At 36.8% G+C, this 20,024-nt stretch overlaps 2 protein-coding genes across 2 annotated transcripts in view; one reads left to right on the forward strand and one right to left on the reverse strand.

The window, feature by feature from the left end:
- LOC123673927 (cysteine-rich venom protein LIO1-like) overlaps positions 1-5,097 on the forward strand; it is a 46,469-nt gene extending 41,372 nt beyond the window's left edge. Inside the window, exons 4-7 of the mRNA XM_045608697.1 lie at positions 2,701-2,819; positions 2,880-3,113; positions 3,598-3,704; positions 4,957-5,097. Coding sequence (XP_045464653.1) covers positions 2,701-2,819; positions 2,880-3,113; positions 3,598-3,704; positions 4,957-5,041 — 545 coding nt within the window. The 3' untranslated portion in view covers positions 5,042-5,097. The remainder of the gene's footprint in view (positions 1-2,700; positions 2,820-2,879; positions 3,114-3,597; positions 3,705-4,956) is intronic.
- A 154-nt stretch (positions 5,098-5,251) lies between these two features.
- Positions 5,252-14,285, reverse strand: LOC123671155. The gene is made up of 3 exons (XM_045604852.1): positions 13,736-14,285; positions 13,192-13,411; positions 5,252-5,415 (listed from the first exon to the last, which is right to left on the reverse strand). Exons 1-3 carry the CDS (start codon positions 14,194-14,196, stop codon positions 5,296-5,298), a joined length of 801 nt encoding a protein of 266 aa, XP_045460808.1. The 5' UTR covers positions 14,197-14,285; the 3' UTR covers positions 5,252-5,295.
- Positions 14,286-20,024: the final 5,739 nt, after the last annotated feature.

Below are 20,024 nucleotides of genomic sequence, written 5' to 3' on the forward strand. Positions count from 1 at the left end.
AGTTCATTTTTGAACACTTCCATAGATTTTAAACTACAATCAACGAGTTTAACGGTCAATCAATGTTTTATGAAATCTGTCGTTATGATTTTGATTGTAGGAAGAAGTGGAAAATAATAATCGTTTTCTTCTCGAAAATAATATCTAGAAACTAGAAGAATGATTGTATGTATTTATGTACTGTAATGTCAGATTTAAAGAACTACTTATTGAACAACATTGAGGAAGCGGATTAATCTACAATTTTTCCTAACAAGAATAGTTCGTCCTATGCCAAATTTAGTTTAGGTGTGAACACAAAAAAAACTACTCTTCTGAAGTTTTGCTAACATATTTTCAAGAATAAAAGGCAATAAAGAATTCAACCTAGTGAATCTTAATTTGATATTATAAGAACCGAATTGTTCAAAGAAATATTGACATTAAAAATGTTCTCAAATTAACTGACGTTTTTGAAGGTAACAAGCATAAAAAATTGCAAGTTTTTATTAAAGAAAACATTATCCATTTTCTGAATGCAGTTTCCGATGAGATTCATTTGATGACCAAGGCAGCATCGCTAAAGCTTAATTGCCGAAAAAGTGAATTAACTTTTCCTTGCGTAGAAAATGAGCTTGCTAAAGTGACTATTCCCAATACAAAGACTGGAGAATTTGATACGACTTCAGCTGTTGATGGTATAAAGAAATACGTTCTGATAAGGCCTCTAAATTTTGAACATAACAGATTTTTTGTCAAATATTCCAATAGAAAATGTGAAGTGCAACCTGTAGTTATGAATATATTTGGAAGTTGCGTAATCCTTGTTTGTATACCGGTCACTGTTTTCGGCTTCAACGACTACCCACCTTGTGGATTATGGTATTAATTTGCTGAGAATCGAACAGCATGAGAAGGAAGTCTATTACTGTTGGTAGATAATATGTGGAGAATTCCAGATGATAAAAAGAAATGTGCCACAACTATCATTTTAGTATTAACATAGAACATACACTATCAATCCTGCGGTGGAGCTTGGTCATGGAAGTTCTCCTGGAGAGTCTCACGGCAAGTGGATTCCATTCTCAGGCGTATGCCGACGACATTGTGGTCACTGTGAGACGAAAGCATGGGATTTCATTGAGTGACATAATGCAGTATGCCCTCAGTATAATGGAGAAATGGTGCGAGGAAGAAGGACTAACTCTCAATCCCTCAAAGGCAACACTGATTTCATTCACTATAAGCAGGAATCCTAACCTCAAAGCACCGGTTCTGAATGGCTAGACTTTGAACTTTTCCAGCTAATGTAAATACCTGGGTGTTACTCTGGATAGAGGGTCCTACATATAGACAAGACTCTTTCCAGAGCCACTGCAGCCATGTGACTCTTTGGTTATACATGGCAGTAAAACGCCCCATTGTCACACGTAGCTGGCTGCAGAAACTGCAGAGGCTGACCTGTATTGGTATTACGGGAGCTATACACACAACTCCAACAGCAGCGCTTCAGGTTATACTTTATTTGCCTTCCTTACACTTACATATGCGGAAATGTAACTTGCTGGAATCAGTGAGAATATCCCATAATGGGGATATCCGTTCGGGAAACTGGATTGAATATATGAAGATATTGAATCAATTAATATAGATTTCGACCCTCTTGGCAAAACCCTCAGCCCCTCAGATGTGATTTCAGCTATATATGATTTCGAAGTACCCTTTGAAACAGTCATTGATGACCGTCTCAGTGCAATGAACTTCGTAAATCGCTTGGACAATAAGTCCTCCATATCTACAGAATACTGATGAAAAAAACATAAAAAAGCACAGGTATTGGTGTATATGAGCCTAAATGAGGATCTCTAGATCCCTAGGAAGAGAACATTCTATCTTGCAAACCGAAACACTATCTATCTATACTCGCGCCCAAGGGTGTTTACAATGAAACCTCAAGGTGGCGCATGTTTACAACACTACTGGCATCCAGGCTACGCTTAGATCCCTGGAATAATATCATAATACCATAAAGCAACTGGCCAGAAGGAAACGAAAAAACAGATGAACTTGCAAAGAGAACATCGAGGTTGGTCCTGAGCCAGGAAGCTCCAGAAGCTACCTCCAGCTGTGCTTCGGGTAACGTTCGGACTGCTGACAGGACTGTCGGAGCAAATATCTTTTGTACCGCATGGGTAAGTCAGCAGATGAAATCTGCAGGCTCTGTGGAAAGGAGGTAGAAACAGCCGAACACATAGTATACAAATGTCCGAGGCAGACTGGCTTAAAATCCACTCACATGGGAAAATCAGTTCCGGATACTCACGAAGTAATAGCCAAGGCTCCTAAGGATGTCGTCGGTTTCATTAAAAGTATCGACGGTCTCCCTGGGTTTTTATGAATAGGTAGGGTTAACAACAAAAGATCAATTTGGTCGCAGTTCCCAGAGGGCTAACAGAGCCATAACTGCTCCGATTCAGTTAATAAAAATAATAGAACATACGCTAATTAATTCTAGAAGATAGAAAAAAAAAAAGGTTGGCAGTTAGGATTAAAAATTTAAATAGTCACTCTTCATAACTAGCTACAAAAAGTAATACATTTCAAAATTTCATGAGTTTCAAAAAGTGTTTCTTTATATGTCAAAATTAGACAAAAATTCACGGTTCCAAACAATTAGAACGAATTCGAAACACCTCCCAAACAAATGCATTTATGTTCCAGATTATGGAGTATCGACGAAAGACAGAGTCCTCATTGTGGACAAACATAACGAATACCGGCAGCAGATTGCAGAAAACTATGTGCCAAATCAGCCAAGAGGTGTGGATCTGATGAAACTGGTAAGTTGCTTCAGAAAACTTCCATTCAATACTTGACGTTACGTTGTATACGTTTTTCAGAGATACGATTCGCATCTGGCCGTTTTGGCTCAAAGAGTAGCGGACAAATGCCATTTTGGCTACAGCAAGAAACAGCAGGATGAAATGGCCATAGGAGAAAATCTATTCATGACCATGGCAGGTTCCTATGAAGACAAGCCCAACTGGACAGAAGCTATTGAGAATTGGTGGTCTCAACACGACATGTATTTGTTTGGAGGGGAAATCAAACCTGAGAACAGGCATTATGTACAGGTGAAAAAAATTCTTTTATATGTATTAAAAAATCATGAAAGGGTCCGACTTGACACCAGAAGATTTCGACCTTTAATCCCTAGAGGATCACAGAACGCTAAATAGATATATTTCAGATGTGACTACAAATATTTTTTGTAATTTTCTTATGTTTTCATTTACATAGAATTCTAGTAACTCATAGTTGTCGAAACAAAACCTGGCTTGTATTGTCGGTATTGAAGCAACGTAACATCAATAGCCATTTGTTTTACACTAGAAAATTTCTGGTTGCTTTTTTGAGAGCTCGTTCTTCATCACAAAATCTGCATCTTTGAAATTTTTAACCAGAATGTACATAAAACGATAAGGTTCGACTCACCTATGACGAATCCGTGGTCCGTCCGTAAACACGATAACTGTCTAACTGAACATCCTAGAACTTGAAAACATTAAATCATTGAAGCAACTATGCATTAATCTACTTTTTATATAATTGTTTCAGATGGTATGGGCCAAAACATCGAGGATAGGCTGTGGATACGTTGCATTTCCATTGAAATGTGGTCATTTTATCTACTATCGGTTTTACGTGTGTAACTATGCTCCAGGGTAAGGAAACTTCAATTCAAAACAAATACCTGTCTGAAAATAAACCTTGATATCTATGTTTAGTTTTCTGAGGTTAATGCAGTGGTGTGTTTATTAGGGAATCCAGAGAAGCATAGCTTTCCTAAAATATGGATAATTAGAATTAGAACTTCTGCACATTCATCTTCCAAATGCTGGGATAAGGGTACGCTAGTTACATCCTCGGTTACATCTCCTGACGCATTTTTGCGTCATTAGGTGAATTCGGCTTGTCGTTGTTTATAATTTCTCATTCAGACATGTTTATTCCATTCAGAAATTATTACAAAGTTGGATTGAATATATGAAGTTAGATTCAAATCTCCTGGCAAAACCATCGAATGCGATGCTAACTATCCTCGATGATCTTCGACAACCGTTTCAGTACAATAAACTTCGTAAATCATCTGGACAAGAAGCGCACCATATAGTCCGATGGATCTAAGACTTGGGGAGAAGCATTGTGGTATACTGGCCTAAGCTGAGGATCTCTAAAGCTGTCTATAGGTTCGCTTAAGAGTGTCTCAAAACAAACCTCAAAGGAGCGCATATTTATATTACTACGGACAGCCAGGCCATGCTCAGTTCCCTGGAATCACATAGTCAGAGGTCCCTGCTGACATGTGGTAATACCATAAAGCAACTCACCAGAGGCAAAGTAGCTATACTGGGTAACGAGGCATTGTGGTATTGATGGTAATGAAATAGCCGATGAACTTTCGAAAATAGCATCAAGGTTAACACCTGTTGGCCCTGAGCCTTTCTGTGGGCTTGAAAAAGACGGCGGTCAATGGGAGTTGAACAATAGAATAACCCTTTGGAAGAATATTTCTGGTCTTGCTCAGGCAAAGAACTTTGAGGTGATTCCGCCGACATATGAGCTAAGCTTCGGGTATTAGTGGGACCGATGTCGGTGCAAATATCTTTTCTACCGCATGGGTAAGTCAGCAGATGAGATTTGCAGGCTCTGAGGAACGAAGATAGAAACAGCTGAATTCATAAATGTACAAATATCAGGGGTTGACTGGCCTAAGACCACTCATGTGGGAAAGTCAGTCCTGGATACATACGAGGAGCAACCTTTTCGGGGTCATTCTGAACCTTAGAGCTCAACAAATGAGAGATATTAATTAGAAAATTGAAGCACCTTCTCTACTTCTCAGGGTCTAGACACGCCACTGGGTTTTGTTATATCTGATACTCAGGTGACTACACAAATTATTGTCTATTTCAGAATTGCTCTAGCAGGAGACGTGACCTACCCCTACAAAAACGAATCTGGACTACCAAGTACGCCTTGTTATGAACTCTGTAATTAAAAACTTTTCTCTGTTATTATAGAAACATATTTATTGAATAAATTATACAAAATTTATGGATAGTATTTTTATAGTGGAAATCAAACGATAGTACATCAAAGCTGATAAATTCAACAAAATTTCAATTGCCATCTCTAACCTAAAATTTATGTTTTTCTTCAGCTAATAGGTGATTTCAAGACCACAAGAATGAAATAAAAAAGTCGAGAATTGAAAAGAGAGAGCATACTATGATTTATTGTAAGGACGCTACATCAATGGTTCACTTTTAATTTTGTATTGAAATTCTTGACCAATTTTGCTTCCTCCATAATAGCCCTATTTCTGGAACTTACCTTCTTTCCGTAATATTGGCGTTTCCGCAGAGATTGTAACTGAAAAGGGGAAGAAAAAGGTGTAATTCAATATGATCTGTAGCGAAATAATTTGAAACCTATTAACCTATATGATGGGTACACATTGACAAAGAAGTCAATATTTCGTTAAAAACCTTGTGATAATATATAATAATCAATTGATTTTTATGAAATGTGAACTAAATGAATGAATAAATATAATTTTCTGTGAATCGTGAAAAAATCCAAGCCCTTTATTTGATTTCTCGAAAACGTTTAGTAAAAGAAAAAATTAAAAAACATTCTGTTAAATGTGACTCAAATCAATTTTGTGAAAGAAACACTTCTCTGTCCTCACAGTACCCTAATCACTATTTATTTCTCAACGAGCCCGGGTAGCTCAGTCGGTAGAGCATTGGACTTTTAATCCAAGGGTCCAGGGTTCAAGTCCCTGCTCGGGCGATTATTTTTGAAAATACTCGAGAGCACAATAAATCCAATCAATTAATGTGAAAGATTGAATAACCCGTGCGTTGCAAAATTTAACACGAATTTGTATCGGTTTTTGAAGACACTCTGTTAAATGTGGCTCAGGTCAATTTTGTGAAAGAAACACCTCTCTGTACCTCACATTATCCGAATCACTACATATTCCTCAACGAGCCCGGGTAGCTCAGTCGGTAGAGCATTGGACTTTTAATCCAAGGGTCCAGGGTTCAAGTCCCTGCTCGGGCGATTATTTTTGAAAATACTCGAGAGCACAATAATCCAATCAATTAATGTGAAAGATTGAATAACCCGTGCGTCGCAAAATTTAACACGAATTTGTATCGGTTTTTGAAGACACTCTGTTAAATGTGGCTCAGATCAATTTTGTGAAAGAAACACCTCTCTGTACCTCACAGTACCCGAATCACTACATATTTCTCAACGAGCCCGGGTAGCTCAGTCGGTAGAGCATTGGACTTTTATTCCCAATGAGACACCGAACAGGTAAGACGTGTCTTGAACGCTCCGTAAGTACTTGAGCCAGTAGTGCAAGTACCTGAGTATCCATTGTGAATTGTCAGAAAACCAACCTGAATTCCAAACGAAAGTTTAAAGTGAACAGTGACAGTGACATTACTTCAAGTAAAGTGCTGAAAAGAAAACCTTATAAAATGGGGACCAAACCCCCCAAAATGGACAACGAAAAAAAGAGAAAAATAACCGTATTTTCTCTAAGCCCTGAAAAAGTTGATGGAAAAACGAACTTAGGAGCCGAAATGGAAAACCGAAGGAAGAAGATAAAGGATATGATAAATCCGACGCAAACCCACCCCGGAGGTGCTAAACAACCTTCGAACACATCAACCGAAGTAGTAGAAGCAGAAGAACCAATAGCGACTACTAATCGATTTAAAAATCTGCACGTGGAAGAAACCAAGATGCAAATAGATGACAGCGAATCAACAAAAATAAAACCTCCTCCTATAGTTCTTCAAGGACTTATTGATGATCATAACCAAACCGTTAAAAGAATAGCGGAACGAATTGGAAACAAAAGTTTCCACATAAGATACGGACGGGAGTCCTCGAACATTTATACGAATAAATTGGAAGACCATAAAAAACTAAAGGAATATTTCCTAAATCTTGGACAAAAGTTCCACTCGTACACATTGAAAAATGAAAAAACTCATGCTCATGTACTCAAAGGACTAAATTCCAATATTGAAATCCCAGAAATAATAGATGAACTGAAGAACATCTATGAAATAGACGTGAAAGACATCTACAAAATGAGAGGCACACGAAATCCGATGTTCCTCGTCATAACCAGCAGCCAAGTGACACTCAAACAATTGAAAAGAGAAGTGTGAACACTGTGTTACACCGTGATACATTGGGAAAGGCAATATAGGACCAAACAAATGACTATATGCAAGAAGTGCCAACAATGGGGACACGCAAGAAGTAACTGCTATAGAGCATACAAATGTTTACTGTGTGCGGACGAACATGCCACAGCAGAATGCACCAAACCCGCGGGAGAGAAAGATAAGTGCGCGAATTGCCGAGGCGAACATCGGGCAAATAGTGTTGAATGTGAAGTGTACCAGAGAATTCTACAAAGCAGAATATCCAGGAACCAGCCACAACCTACGAGGAAATCTACATACGTTGAAGCTCCACTACCAGCAGTAAACGTATGGGAAGAGAGAAGAAAAAAAATAAACGAAATAAGAAGCTCCCAACCAGATGCTGCTAGGACTAATACAGATAATTTGAATATGGGTAATACTGCTCAAAGCCCGCTTTTAGATTTAAAAAATGAAATGGACAAACTAAACCAACATATCAATATAAATAAATTCTTGCTAGAAATCCGCGCACTTAACCAAAAAATGGATAAATGCACTAATTTCAAAGAAAAATTCTTAATATTCAACGACTTCCTAGAAAATCTTCCTAGTCATGGTTTTTAAATCCCAAAAACAGTTAAATCTAGCAACCTGGAATTCCAATGGAATTCGATACAAACATAATGAAATTGCACATTTTCTTGAAGAACATTCAATAGATATTTTTTTCATAAATGAAACTAGACTAATAAAAACAGACAAATTTAAGATGAAGGAATTCCACGTTGTTAGAAGGGATCGCTCAGGTAACACTAGACACGGGGGTATCCTTATCCTTGTTAGAAAAGATATTCCGTTCAAAGAACTCCCGGAAATTTCTTGCACATTAGAGAATGCCGGTATACAATTAGCCAACGGTCTTAAACTTATCTCCATCTACAACAGACCAACCAATAACTTCGGTGAAAGCGATCTCGAAGAACTATTAAAAACTAATAAAACCATTGTTGTAGGAGATTTCAACGCTAGACACGGACTCTGGGGCTGTGTTTCAAACAATACCAACGGACTCACTCTTTTCGAATACTTAGAAAATAGACAAAACTGCATCATCCATCATCCTTCCGAACCTACGCATTATCCGCCTAACAATAATACCCCTTCAATAATTGACCTCATAGTAGCCCGAATGGTACCCAACATAAGTACCCCTGAATCATTACCTGACCTTCCCTCAGATCATAACGTAGTAACTTTCACTTTAACTAGTACCTGTAGAGCTGATATTTCCAAGAAAATCTTTGATTATTCGACCACAGATTGGAATGAATATCGAAGAATTCTTAACAATAAAATCGTCATAAATAACAATATTGACTCGATAGAGAAACTTGAGGAGGAGGTAACAAAATTCACGGAAAATTTAATTCACACCAGGAACCGAACCACTAAATTGAAGATCATTTATCCATACAAAGACGACCTCTCACCAGAAATAAAGAACCTAATTCAATTAAGAAATCGAACACGTAAACGCTGGCAGCGATATCGGAACCCTCATGATAACGACCTAAGCAAACTTTTAACATCGCGAATAAGAATCAAAATTGGCGAATATAAAAATGAAACAATGGGAAAGAAACTATCCAAATTAAATCCATCAAATGGTTCCTTGTGGAAATTCACGAAATTCTTGAAAAAGAAACCACAAGAAATACCAACTCTTTCAAGTGACACTATCGATTACATAACAGACGAACAAAAAACGGAACTTTTGGCAGAAACCTATGAGAAGATACATGACATAGGTCCGACAAACAGCTCCGAAGATAAAAAAATCATAGAAATTGTAGAAAATTACTTAAGTAGCCATACCAATACTAATAATGAATCGAAAAAGTTTCATACCAACCCACTAGAAATAAAAAACATTATTAACAACTTAGCAAATAACAAATCCCCAGGAATAGACGAAATTGATAACAAACTGATCAAAAACCTCACTAAAAAGGCAATCGTGCAACTCAATTATATAATCAACGCCATAATCGACTTGCAACACTGGCCGAATACATGGAAAATTGGACTAGTTGTTCCTATACATAAAAGTAGTAGCGACAAAAAATCACCACTTAATTACAGACCGATCAGTCTGTTATCAACGCTCAGTAAAATCTCCGAAAAAATTATTCTCAAAATACTAACAAAAACACTCAAACACACGGAATTGCATGATCCGTATCAATTTGGGTTCAAAGAAAAACATAGTTCCACACACCAAATCTGTAGAATAGTAATAGACATTATCAACGAATTCAACAAAAAAAAGAACACAGCCATGCTTTTTCTAGACATAGAGAAAGCATTTGACAGGGTCTGGATCCAAGGTCTCACTTACAAAATGATAAAACTCGGACTTCCCTACTTTATCATCAAACTAATAAATTCATACCTTTCGAACAGAAAATACGTAGTAAAAATCGGCAATAAACTATCGTCCATCAAAAAAATTAAATCAGGTGTACCTCAAGGAAGCGTCCTTGGACCCAGACTCTTTAACCTCTACATACACGACCTTCCAGGTTTTCCAAACACAAAAATGGCGCTATTCGCAGACGACACTGCATTATACGCTCACTCCTTTCATTCGGCAATAGCGAACAGATTGCTACAATATAATATCGACAAACTAACCGAATTTTACAAAACCTGGAAGATCAGAGTAAATGAGAAAAAAACCGAACAGATCGTGTTTAGCCGAAAACTAAACGACAACAAAATCTCAATTCCTCTTAAACTTAACAACCATCCAATCACAGTTAATAATACGGTTAAATATCTGGGAATGGAACTAGATAGCCGACTTAATTTTCACAAACACATTGAAAAAACTTTAATAAAAGCCAACGGGGCAATCAGAATCCTGTATCCTCTAATGTGCAAGAATAGCCGTATGAATCAAAAAAATAAAAAATTAATATACACTTCCTTAATAAGACCAATCATAACGTATGCGGCACCGGCCTGGTGTCACTTGAAATCATGGCCGACACGACCGTTACAAATTTTTCAAAACAGAATGCTGAGGCTTATCACTAACAAGGATAGATACACAAGAATCACAGATTTGCACGAATTAGCAGGTATTGAAACAATAAAAAATCACATAGATAGAATTTCCGCGAACTTTTACGAAAAAACGAGATACGTGAGCGATCCCGTTAACAAAATAACTTTGACTAGAAAGAACTCGAAAAACGCCAATGAAAAACATGCCATTCCCTACGAGCATTTACCCATATTCAATAGAAAACACATTAGCTACAAAAATAGCTAACATGTAGCTAATTACTACTGTTATTGCTACTGTAATTATTGTTGTTTTTGTTGTTGTTATTGTTGATGTTATTTTTTATATCTCATTTTATATATTGTTGATACTGCTTAAGCCCAGGATACTGGGAAACAATGAAAACAGGTTTTTCTCTACATTTTCCTGTGAATACTATGAACTTTAGTGCTAACTTAACACATAAAAAAAAACAAAACCTCTGAATATCTAAAGGCGTCCAGCCAAAATATTATTATTATTGTAGGTAAATCATGTATAGATAGGAACTACTAAATTATCAAACAACAAATGATGTAAACCATTATAACATGTACATATTAAAATATAATAAAGACTATAAAAGCAAAAGCATTGGACTTTTAATCCAAGGGTCCAGGGTTCAAGTCCCTGCTCGGGCGATTATTTTTGAAAATACTCAAGAGCACAATAATCCAATCAATTAATGTGAAAGATTGAATAACCCGTGCGTCGCAAAATTTAACACGAATTTGTATCGGTTTTTGAAGACACTCTGTTAAATGTGGCTCAGATCAATTTTGTGAAAGAAACACCTCTCTGTACCTCACAGTACCCGAATCACTATTTATTTCTCAACGAGCCCGGGTAGCTCAGTCGGTAGAGCATTGGACTTTTAATCCAAGGGTCCAGGGTTCAAGTCCCTGCTCGGGCGATTATTTTTGAAGATTCAAGAGCACAATAATCCAATCAATTATTGTGAAAGATTGAATAACCCGTGCGTTGCAAAATTTAACACGAATTTGTATCGGTTTTTGAAGACACTCTGTTAAATGTGGCTCAGATCAATTTTGTGAAAGAAACACCTCTCTGTACCTCACAGTACCCGAATCACTACATATTTCTCAACGAGCCCGGGTAGCTCAGTCGGTAGAGCATTGGACTTTTAATCCAAGGGTCCAGGGTTCAAGTCCCTGCTCGGGCGATTATTTTTGAAAATATCCAAGAGCACAATAATCCAATCAATTATTGTGAAAGATTGAATAACCCGTGCGTTGCAAAATTTAACACGAATTTGTATCGGTTTTTGAAGACACTCTGTTAAATGTGGCTCAGATCAATTTTGTGAAAGAAACACCTCTCTGTACCTCACAGTACCCGAATCACTACGTATTTCTCAACGAGCCCGGGTAGCTCAGTCGGTAGAGCATTGGACTTTTAATCCAAGGGTCCAGGGTTCAAGTCCCTGCTCGGGCGATTATTTTTGAAAATACTCAAGAGCACAATAATCCAATCAATTATTGTGAAAGATTGAATAACCCGTGCGTTGCAAAATTTAACACGAATTTGTATCGGTTTTTGAAGACACTCTGTTAAATGTGGCTCAGATCAATTTTGTGAAAGAAACACCTCTCTGTACCTCACAGTACCCGAATCACTACGTACTTCTCAACGAGCAAGGGTAGCTCAGTCGGTAGAGCATTGGACTTTTAATCCAAGGGTCCAGGGTTCAAGTCCCTGCTCGGGCGATTATTTTTGAAAATATTCAAGAGCTCAATAGAGTAATCAATTATTGTGAAAGAAACCTTCTATGTACCTCACAATACCCTAATCACTATTTCTTTACACAAATTATAGGAGATTTTCTGTAAAATACGTAACTGTGATTCCCCGTATTTCAATTTCATAAAGAGTCTGCATTTTCAAAAAAATTATTTCCAGGGCATTGTTTTCAAATTTTGAGTTTTTTCTTGTATTTCTTGAATGCCTATCATATAGTAACCTTAATTAAAATATAATATACAGGGTGTCCCGGGAAGAATGCGACAAACGAATACCATAAATTAAGGTCATCATGGAGGACCCGTATCAAGATGTTTCAATCGCCTGAGTGCCTTCGTTGGGGATATACAGGGTGATGTTCATCTTATGGGTGAAATTTTACAGTTCAATAACTCTTTAACTAATCGACCGAATAATTTCAAATTTTGAGGTTTTGTCACCCTTTCCTATCGCCTTCCTTCAATATTTCTGAATTCGAGTAAATCAGATCCGGACTAGGAAAATTTCAGACTTTTCTTATTTTCGTGAATATTGGATCACTCTGTACGTGAACATTATAATTTTTTTCTGTTTTCGGAACCACAAAAAATCAATTCATTATAAAAATTCTAAATCTCGGCTTGGCACGGTCATACAGGGTGATCAATAAACAATCCCTTATGAGTGAAATTTTTTTAGTTCAATAACTCTTCAAGAAATCCACCGAATAATTTCAATTTTTGAAGTTTTGTCTCCCTTTACTATCGCCTTCCTTCAATATTTCTGAAATCGAGTAAATCAGATCCGGACAAGGAAAATTTAAGACCTTTTCTATTCTCGAAATATTTCACTCATAAGATGAACATCACCCTGTATATCCCAAACGAAGGCACTCAGGCGATTGAAACCTCTTGATACGGGTTTTCTTTGATGACTTCAATTCATGGTATTCGTTTGTCGCATTCTTCCCGGGACACCCTGTATATAATGGTTAGTAGCTTGTACTCAGTGAAATAATCGCTTTTGTTCCATTTAAGGAACAGTTATAAATAAGTGGCTTGATGTAGCATGCATCATCTCGACATTGTTTCAAAGGTGGGATTACTGGGATTTTTTGCTTACCTTTGCATTAACTTCTCCCATTCCCGAGAAAAGACTACTGCTAGGCACAGAAGAAGCTTTAGTTGTTGCGCCTTTCTTCTGTTTTGTTTCATTCAATTTCGTATGACTCAGGCATTGCTCAGAAACACTCAGAAGGTTTGATAAGGTTTCCGAGTTGCTTTTTTTTGATTCATTAGCCTTGCGTTTAAGTTCCTCCTCCGCTATGAATTTCTCAAAAAAACTAAAAAAATGGTAGTTGTTATAGATACTTTTTTCGAAATAGGTTTATATTCATACATTCGTTAATACAGGCAATGTTTGAAATCTCAAATTCTATAGCATGCACTCTAAGTAATATAATACTTGCCAGTAATGTATAAACGAATAGCATTTCACACATTACCTGGGCATTCAAAAGAGAAGGGGGTATTACTTAATTTTTATTGTTTGTTCTGGAATATCAAAACATGCAATTTCACTCACGTTTTTTTAGGTTTTAAAGCATTGATTTCAACATATTATGGGAAAATAGCAATTTTGTTGAGTTTGGAGAGAAAAATCTTACCTCGACTCATCTGACGAATATTCCTTCTCAAAAAATTCCTCACTTCTTCCGCGAGATAACGCACTACTGTTTCTAGATGATGGATCATAATGTGCTCTAGTAGTTTCAGATCCTGACTGCCACCTAGCAACATCTCCACCACCAATCACTGGGTATTTAATTTTGTTATAAAATAAGTTTAGATACGTTCTTTTTTCCTTCTTCTCTTTGAGTAGCGGAACTTCTTTGTGCGCAGTTTTCTTCATCTCAGCTTTGCTACGGCCTCCTTTCTTCAAAGATTTTATAGTTGTTTTAGGTGTTTCCCTTTGATAGAGTGGTATTATTTCAGATAAATTATCCTGATCATTTGGCTCAGCTTGTACTTCACATAATTTTGTTTTGTCTTCATCAGGATCTTCAAGATCACTGAAACATTCGCAAAAGGAATCTTCTTCCAGAGAATCGTAAAAAGAATCATCCATTGTGGGTTGGGTATGTGGATGCGGTGAATGTGAATGTTGATGACATAAACATTTTCAACACATGTCACAGAAAATGATCGTAGAAAACAATGACGTTAAATGTCACCATGACACGCAAAATTATGAGTTGATTTTTTCAAGCGAATAAGTTATTTGTTTGAGTACCTACTAAGGTTTGAAGTCGTTCAATTAATTTCTTAACTATCAGAATAAAAGCTATTACTCCAACATGTTATTGATAAAACTTTGATTAATAAACAAAGAAAGCAAGCTTTAAATCTAACATACCCTATAGTAAAATATTCGGTATATGGATACCAAATTTTTTTCTTAAACTTATGTAAATAATATTTCGGAAAAGATGTATACTACCTAATGACTAAATTCAATTACACAATATCGTTTAAAACAAGGAACAATTTGGAAATTTCCATCAAAAACAACAAAAAGAAGATAAATCAGGTGTCTACAATGCAACTTGCAATGATTGCCTATGGTTTTTATTGGGCAGACAGGAGGGTCTTTCAAGAAAAGGATAAATGAACATATGCGAATCATTGGAAAGAATGGTCCCATTCCTTTAACAACAAATTTTAAATTCTCCATATAGAAAATAAGAGCACAAGAATTACAGTCTTAGAATTCCTACAAATAAGCAGGTATAATTCCCAAAATGTTCTGTTGAACGAAAAAATAACAAATAGATGTAAACTCATCCCCATCTTAAGAAACTTAATAGTTTCTTAAGATAGTTTGGAAATCCCAGGCGGCAAATTGTCCAATATACCTGTGAAGTTTATGATGTCCCATCGAATATTCATATTTTTCTGCCAATGTCGAGTTTTTTGTCCCTTCATAAGTTTCCTACAACTACAAGCCCTTTACTCTCATCAGTCAAAAATGTAGACTGATGAAGCCACAGTACAATTGTTGCTAACAATTAAATAGTTCAGCGGAAATTAATTGGTTTTATTTTATTTATAATGATTTTCCGCGAAGTAAGGACCGAATCCATCAAATAAATATCAGCTTTGACCTCTGAAGCTCTCTGATCCGGAATAGTGAATGAATTGAATACCAGGTACCTTCTCTCGAGGTGCACTGTGGAGGATCGCATTGACGATTGGAGCGCCAAAACCTTACAGGTAGGTTTCAGAAAAGTAAAGATATAAATAAAATTTAATTGCTTACATACCTGCGTGCAAGGTGCCGTTTTCCCAGACCTAAGAAATCTTATCTTGGCAATAATTGATTTCTCTATTGAAATCATGAATGTTATCAAAAATAACCGCCCGAGCAGGGACTTGAACCCTGGACCCTTGGATTAAAAGTCCAATGCTCTACCGACTGAGCTACCCGGGCTCGTTAAGAACTAGTGATTCGGGTACTGTGAGGTACAACGGATAAGGTGTTTCTTTAACAAAATTGATTCAAGTCACATTTAACAGAATTTTTTCAAAAATCCATATAAATTCGTGTTGAATTTTGCAATGCACGAGTAATTCAATCTTTCACAATTAATGATTAGTCTATTGAGCTCTTGAGTATTTTCGTAGGTAATTGCACAAGTGCATCAAAATTACCGATAATTTTGCATGACAGCGTGTTGTCATAAAAACTGCATGAGTTCATTTTCATTTTTGGAGAAAGAGCCCGACACCGAAGGTGGAGGGCTCTTTCTCCAAAAATGAAAATGACCGAATGCAGTTTTTCAAAGAAAACACGCTGGAATGCGAAATTATCCGGTAATTTTAATGCACGAGTGTAATTCGGGGGAATATTTCCCGAATAAACTGTTACATTACCTGTCAAACTGATTTAGAATGGAATTGCCATAGATTCGAACTGTGTTAGATGCATAGAAACTAAGCATCTATGAACAGAACAATTATCGCAGTGCAGTTTCGCTTCCTACAATGCAATTATCGCTGTAATTTTCGATAATTGTTCTCCAGATACATAGAATTTTTGACAGAAGGGAAATATTCAAAAATAATCGCCCGAGCAGGGACTTGAACCCTGGACCCTTGGATTAAAAGTCCAATGCTCTACCGACTGAGCTACCCGGGCTCGTTAAGAACTAGTGATTCGGGTACTGTGAGGTACAACAGATAAGGTGTTTCTTTAACAAAATTGATTCAAGTCACATTTAACAAAATTTTTTCAAAAATCCATATACCCGGGCTAGTTGAGAAGCATTGATTCGGGTACTGTGAGATACAAAAGATGAGTGTTTCTTTAACAAAATTGTAAAAACTCATATTTTACAGAATGTTTTCGAAAAAGCCATCAAAATCCGTGTATAATTTTGCAATGCACAGGTAATTCAATATTTGACAATAATTGATACATCTATTGTGCTCTTGAATATTCTCAAAAATAATCGCCCGAGCAGGGACTTGAACCCTGGACCCTTGGATTAAAAGTCCAATGCTCTACCGACTGAGCTACCCGGGCTCGATAGGAAATATTGATTTTAGTACTGTGAGGTACTTGAGATTTGTTTCTTTCAAAATTGATCTAAAGTATGAGATTGTGCCAGGTACTTTTTCAATATCTTCGCAACTTATTGTAAATGACATTAGTTGACAACTAGAGTCCGGTTCCGTTTTATTTCGGATATTTTTGGAAAGGACCAGATCTATTGTTGTAGGGGTTGTAAAACTCGTGGGATAATGAGTTGGGGTATTAGGGATGTGAAGGAGAATATTGTTATTCTGGTCCACCAGGTATTCAAATAGGGTATTACCTTTTGTTTTTCGAGCGTTACAGTTCCAATATTCGTGCTTAACATCTCCAATACTTAAACTTTATTGCCGTTATTGATAATGTTTCTAAAACAATTTATATAAAATTTGTTCGATGGCCTATTCTCTACTGCAATTATGGTGAAATGCTTACCGATTTTAATTTCTAAGATCTCTGTTTTGCAATTGGAGATATTTGTTACATGATTGTAAATTAAATTATTTTGAAAAGAATAGCAATTCCTTCGTACCCGTTGTTTGTCGGTCTGTCTTGCCTAATTACTTTATAACCGTTTATTTAAAACTTGCCTGTGTCTTTTAGTCTCGCCTCGTTTATTGTCAATATCTGTCATTGTCTTTTAAGAAATTTGAGATTTCTAAGTGCCTTCTACGTAGAAACACCGTTAGCATTCCATGTCACAATATTGAAATGGTTAATCATTAGCGGATTGGAAAAATTCGTAGAGTATATGAACCTTTTCTGCCTGGTTTTTGGCCAAGCTCATTTTATAATTAAGGTTTCTTAAAGATTCCAAAAATTGGTTAATATTAATGTGTTCGTTTAATTTTTGAATTCGCTATTAATATCGGTTGATGGGTTTGCGGAATTTTGTGGGTATTGGGAGAGATGGGAATACCGCTACTAACACGCACTTCACTGGAATTAGCTTTTCTCCGTTTAGCTTCCATGGCTAATTTTCTTGCCTCCCAAAAAGCATAGCTTCGCTATGCTTTTTGGCATGCACCTTGGCAATTTGCATTTTTTGCCGGTGTTGACCTGGATTTTAGGCAGTCTTTGATCATGTGCGTTCCTGCACATTTTAAGCGACTAAGCGCCCTGGAGGTGGCGTGGCCCTAAAGTTGGCAACGATGACACTGTATAATCTGTTTTTTCGTAGTGTATCTACTCCACCTTACTGCCGTATAACTTATTACTTTCACCTTGCTTATAATGTGCTTTGAAGTAACAGGATTATCTGTGCCCTTCATTTTAAACACGTTTTTCACTCCAACGTTAAGTATACGGTTGGGTTAGTTCTTTTTTTCCATTTCGTCTACACTTGGGTCGTTTTAGACCCCTCAGTGTAAATGCGTGAGTTTTTTTCTGTTCGGGAATGAAACTGTGGAATTTTTGGTCATATTCTTTGAAATGACTCAATAGTTTTTTATGGTCATCGTCCTTTTCGCAATAAACGTTCGAGGTGTTGTTTCCATAATTTACGTGGAACTTCCTCGATGTCATGGTTTTAATTTCGTCAATTGTTTGCTTATGGCTGTCGAAAATACCTTTCATTATAATAGCTGGTGTTAATTTTTATTTTTTTTTGTGGAGTCGCACTTGAGCCCACTGTAATTTCTTGACATTCTTCGGGATTCGAGGCTGTTTTTGATTTGAACCGCGTGTGGTCCTTTTTTCTTTATTTTATTCCTCATCACTGGATGCGTGAATATGGGATCTTCACAATCTGTAATTTTGGAATTCAGCCCAGATCTTTTTGGTCGCGCTCCAGAGATTTCTTCTTCGTCACTAATGTCGTCTCCATATCTTAAATAAAAAGATAACAGTAGCAATATCAATAAAAATATCAATAATAATAATAACAGTACAATAGCATAATACACAATCCAAGGGAAATTCCCACGTTTTTGGCAACAGCACAGGTATCTCTCACAAATGAACAGTAAGTAAAAGCAATGAAGTGAGATGATCTTTACAAATACCTTAGAATGAAACAGAACTAACAAATCAATTCCAAAGATTTGAGCAAGACTAAGCGACTCGAATATTTTCAAAAATGATCGCCCGAGCAGGGACTTGAACCCTGGACCCTTGGATTAAAAGTCCAATGCTCTACCGACTGAGCTACCCGGGCTCGTTAAGAAATACATTGTGATTCGGGTAGTGTGAGGTACAGAGAAGTGTTTCTTCCACAAAATTGATGTTAGTCACATTTAACAGCATGTCTTCAAAAATCCATAAAAATTCGTGTTTGATTTTGCAATGCACGGGTAATTCAATCTTTCATAATAATTGAGTAGTTTATTGTGCTCTTGAATATTTTCAAAAATAATCGCCCGAGCAGGGACTTGAACCCTGGACCCTTGGATTAAAAGTCCAATGCTCTACCGACTGAGCTACCCGGGCTCGTTGAGAACTACGTTGTGATTCGGGTACTGTGAGGTACAGAGAAGTGTTTCTTCCACAAAATTGATGTGAGTCACATTTAACAGCATGTCTTCAAAAATCCATAAAAATTCGTGTTTGATTTTGCAATGCACGCGTAATTCAATCTTTCATAATAATTGAGTAGTTTATTGTGCTCTTGAATATTTTCAAAAATAATCGCCCGAGCAGGGACTTGAACCCTGGACCCTTGGATTAAAAGTCCAATGCTCTACCGACTGAGCTACCCGGGCTCGTTGAGAACTACGTTGTGATTCGGGTACTGTGAGGTACAGAGAAGTGTTTCTTCCACAAAATTGATGTGAGTCACATTTAACAGCATGTCTTCAAAAATCCATAAAAATTCGTGTTTGATTTTGCAATGCACGCGTAATTGACACTTTCATAATAATTGATTAGTTTATTGTGCTCTTGAATATTTTCAAAAATAATCGCCCGAGCAGGGACTTGAACCCTGGACCCTTGGATTAAAAGTCCAATGCTCTACCGACTGAGCTACCCGGGCTCGTTAAGAAATACGTTGTGATTCGGGTACTGTGAGGTACAGAGAAGTGCTTCTTTCACAAAATTGATCTGAGTCACATTTAACAGAATGTCTTCAAATATCCATAAAAATTCGTGTTTGATTTTGCAATACACGGGTAATTCACTCTTTCATAATAATTGATTAGTTTATTGTGCTCTTGAATCTTCAAAAATAATCGCCCGAGCAGGGACTTGAACCCTGGACCCTTGGATTAAAAGTCCAATGCTCTACCGACTGAGCTACCCGGGCTCGTTAAGAAATACAATGTGATTCGGGTACTGTGAGGTACAGAGTGGTATTTCTTTCAAAAAATTGATTTTACTCATAATTCACAGAATGTTTTTTAAAAATGCAATAAAAATTAGTGTTT

Source organism: Harmonia axyridis, chromosome 1 (assembly GCF_914767665.1).
Source record: "Harmonia axyridis chromosome 1, icHarAxyr1.1, whole genome shotgun sequence".
NCBI classification, from domain to species: Eukaryota; Metazoa; Arthropoda; class Insecta; order Coleoptera; family Coccinellidae; genus Harmonia; species Harmonia axyridis.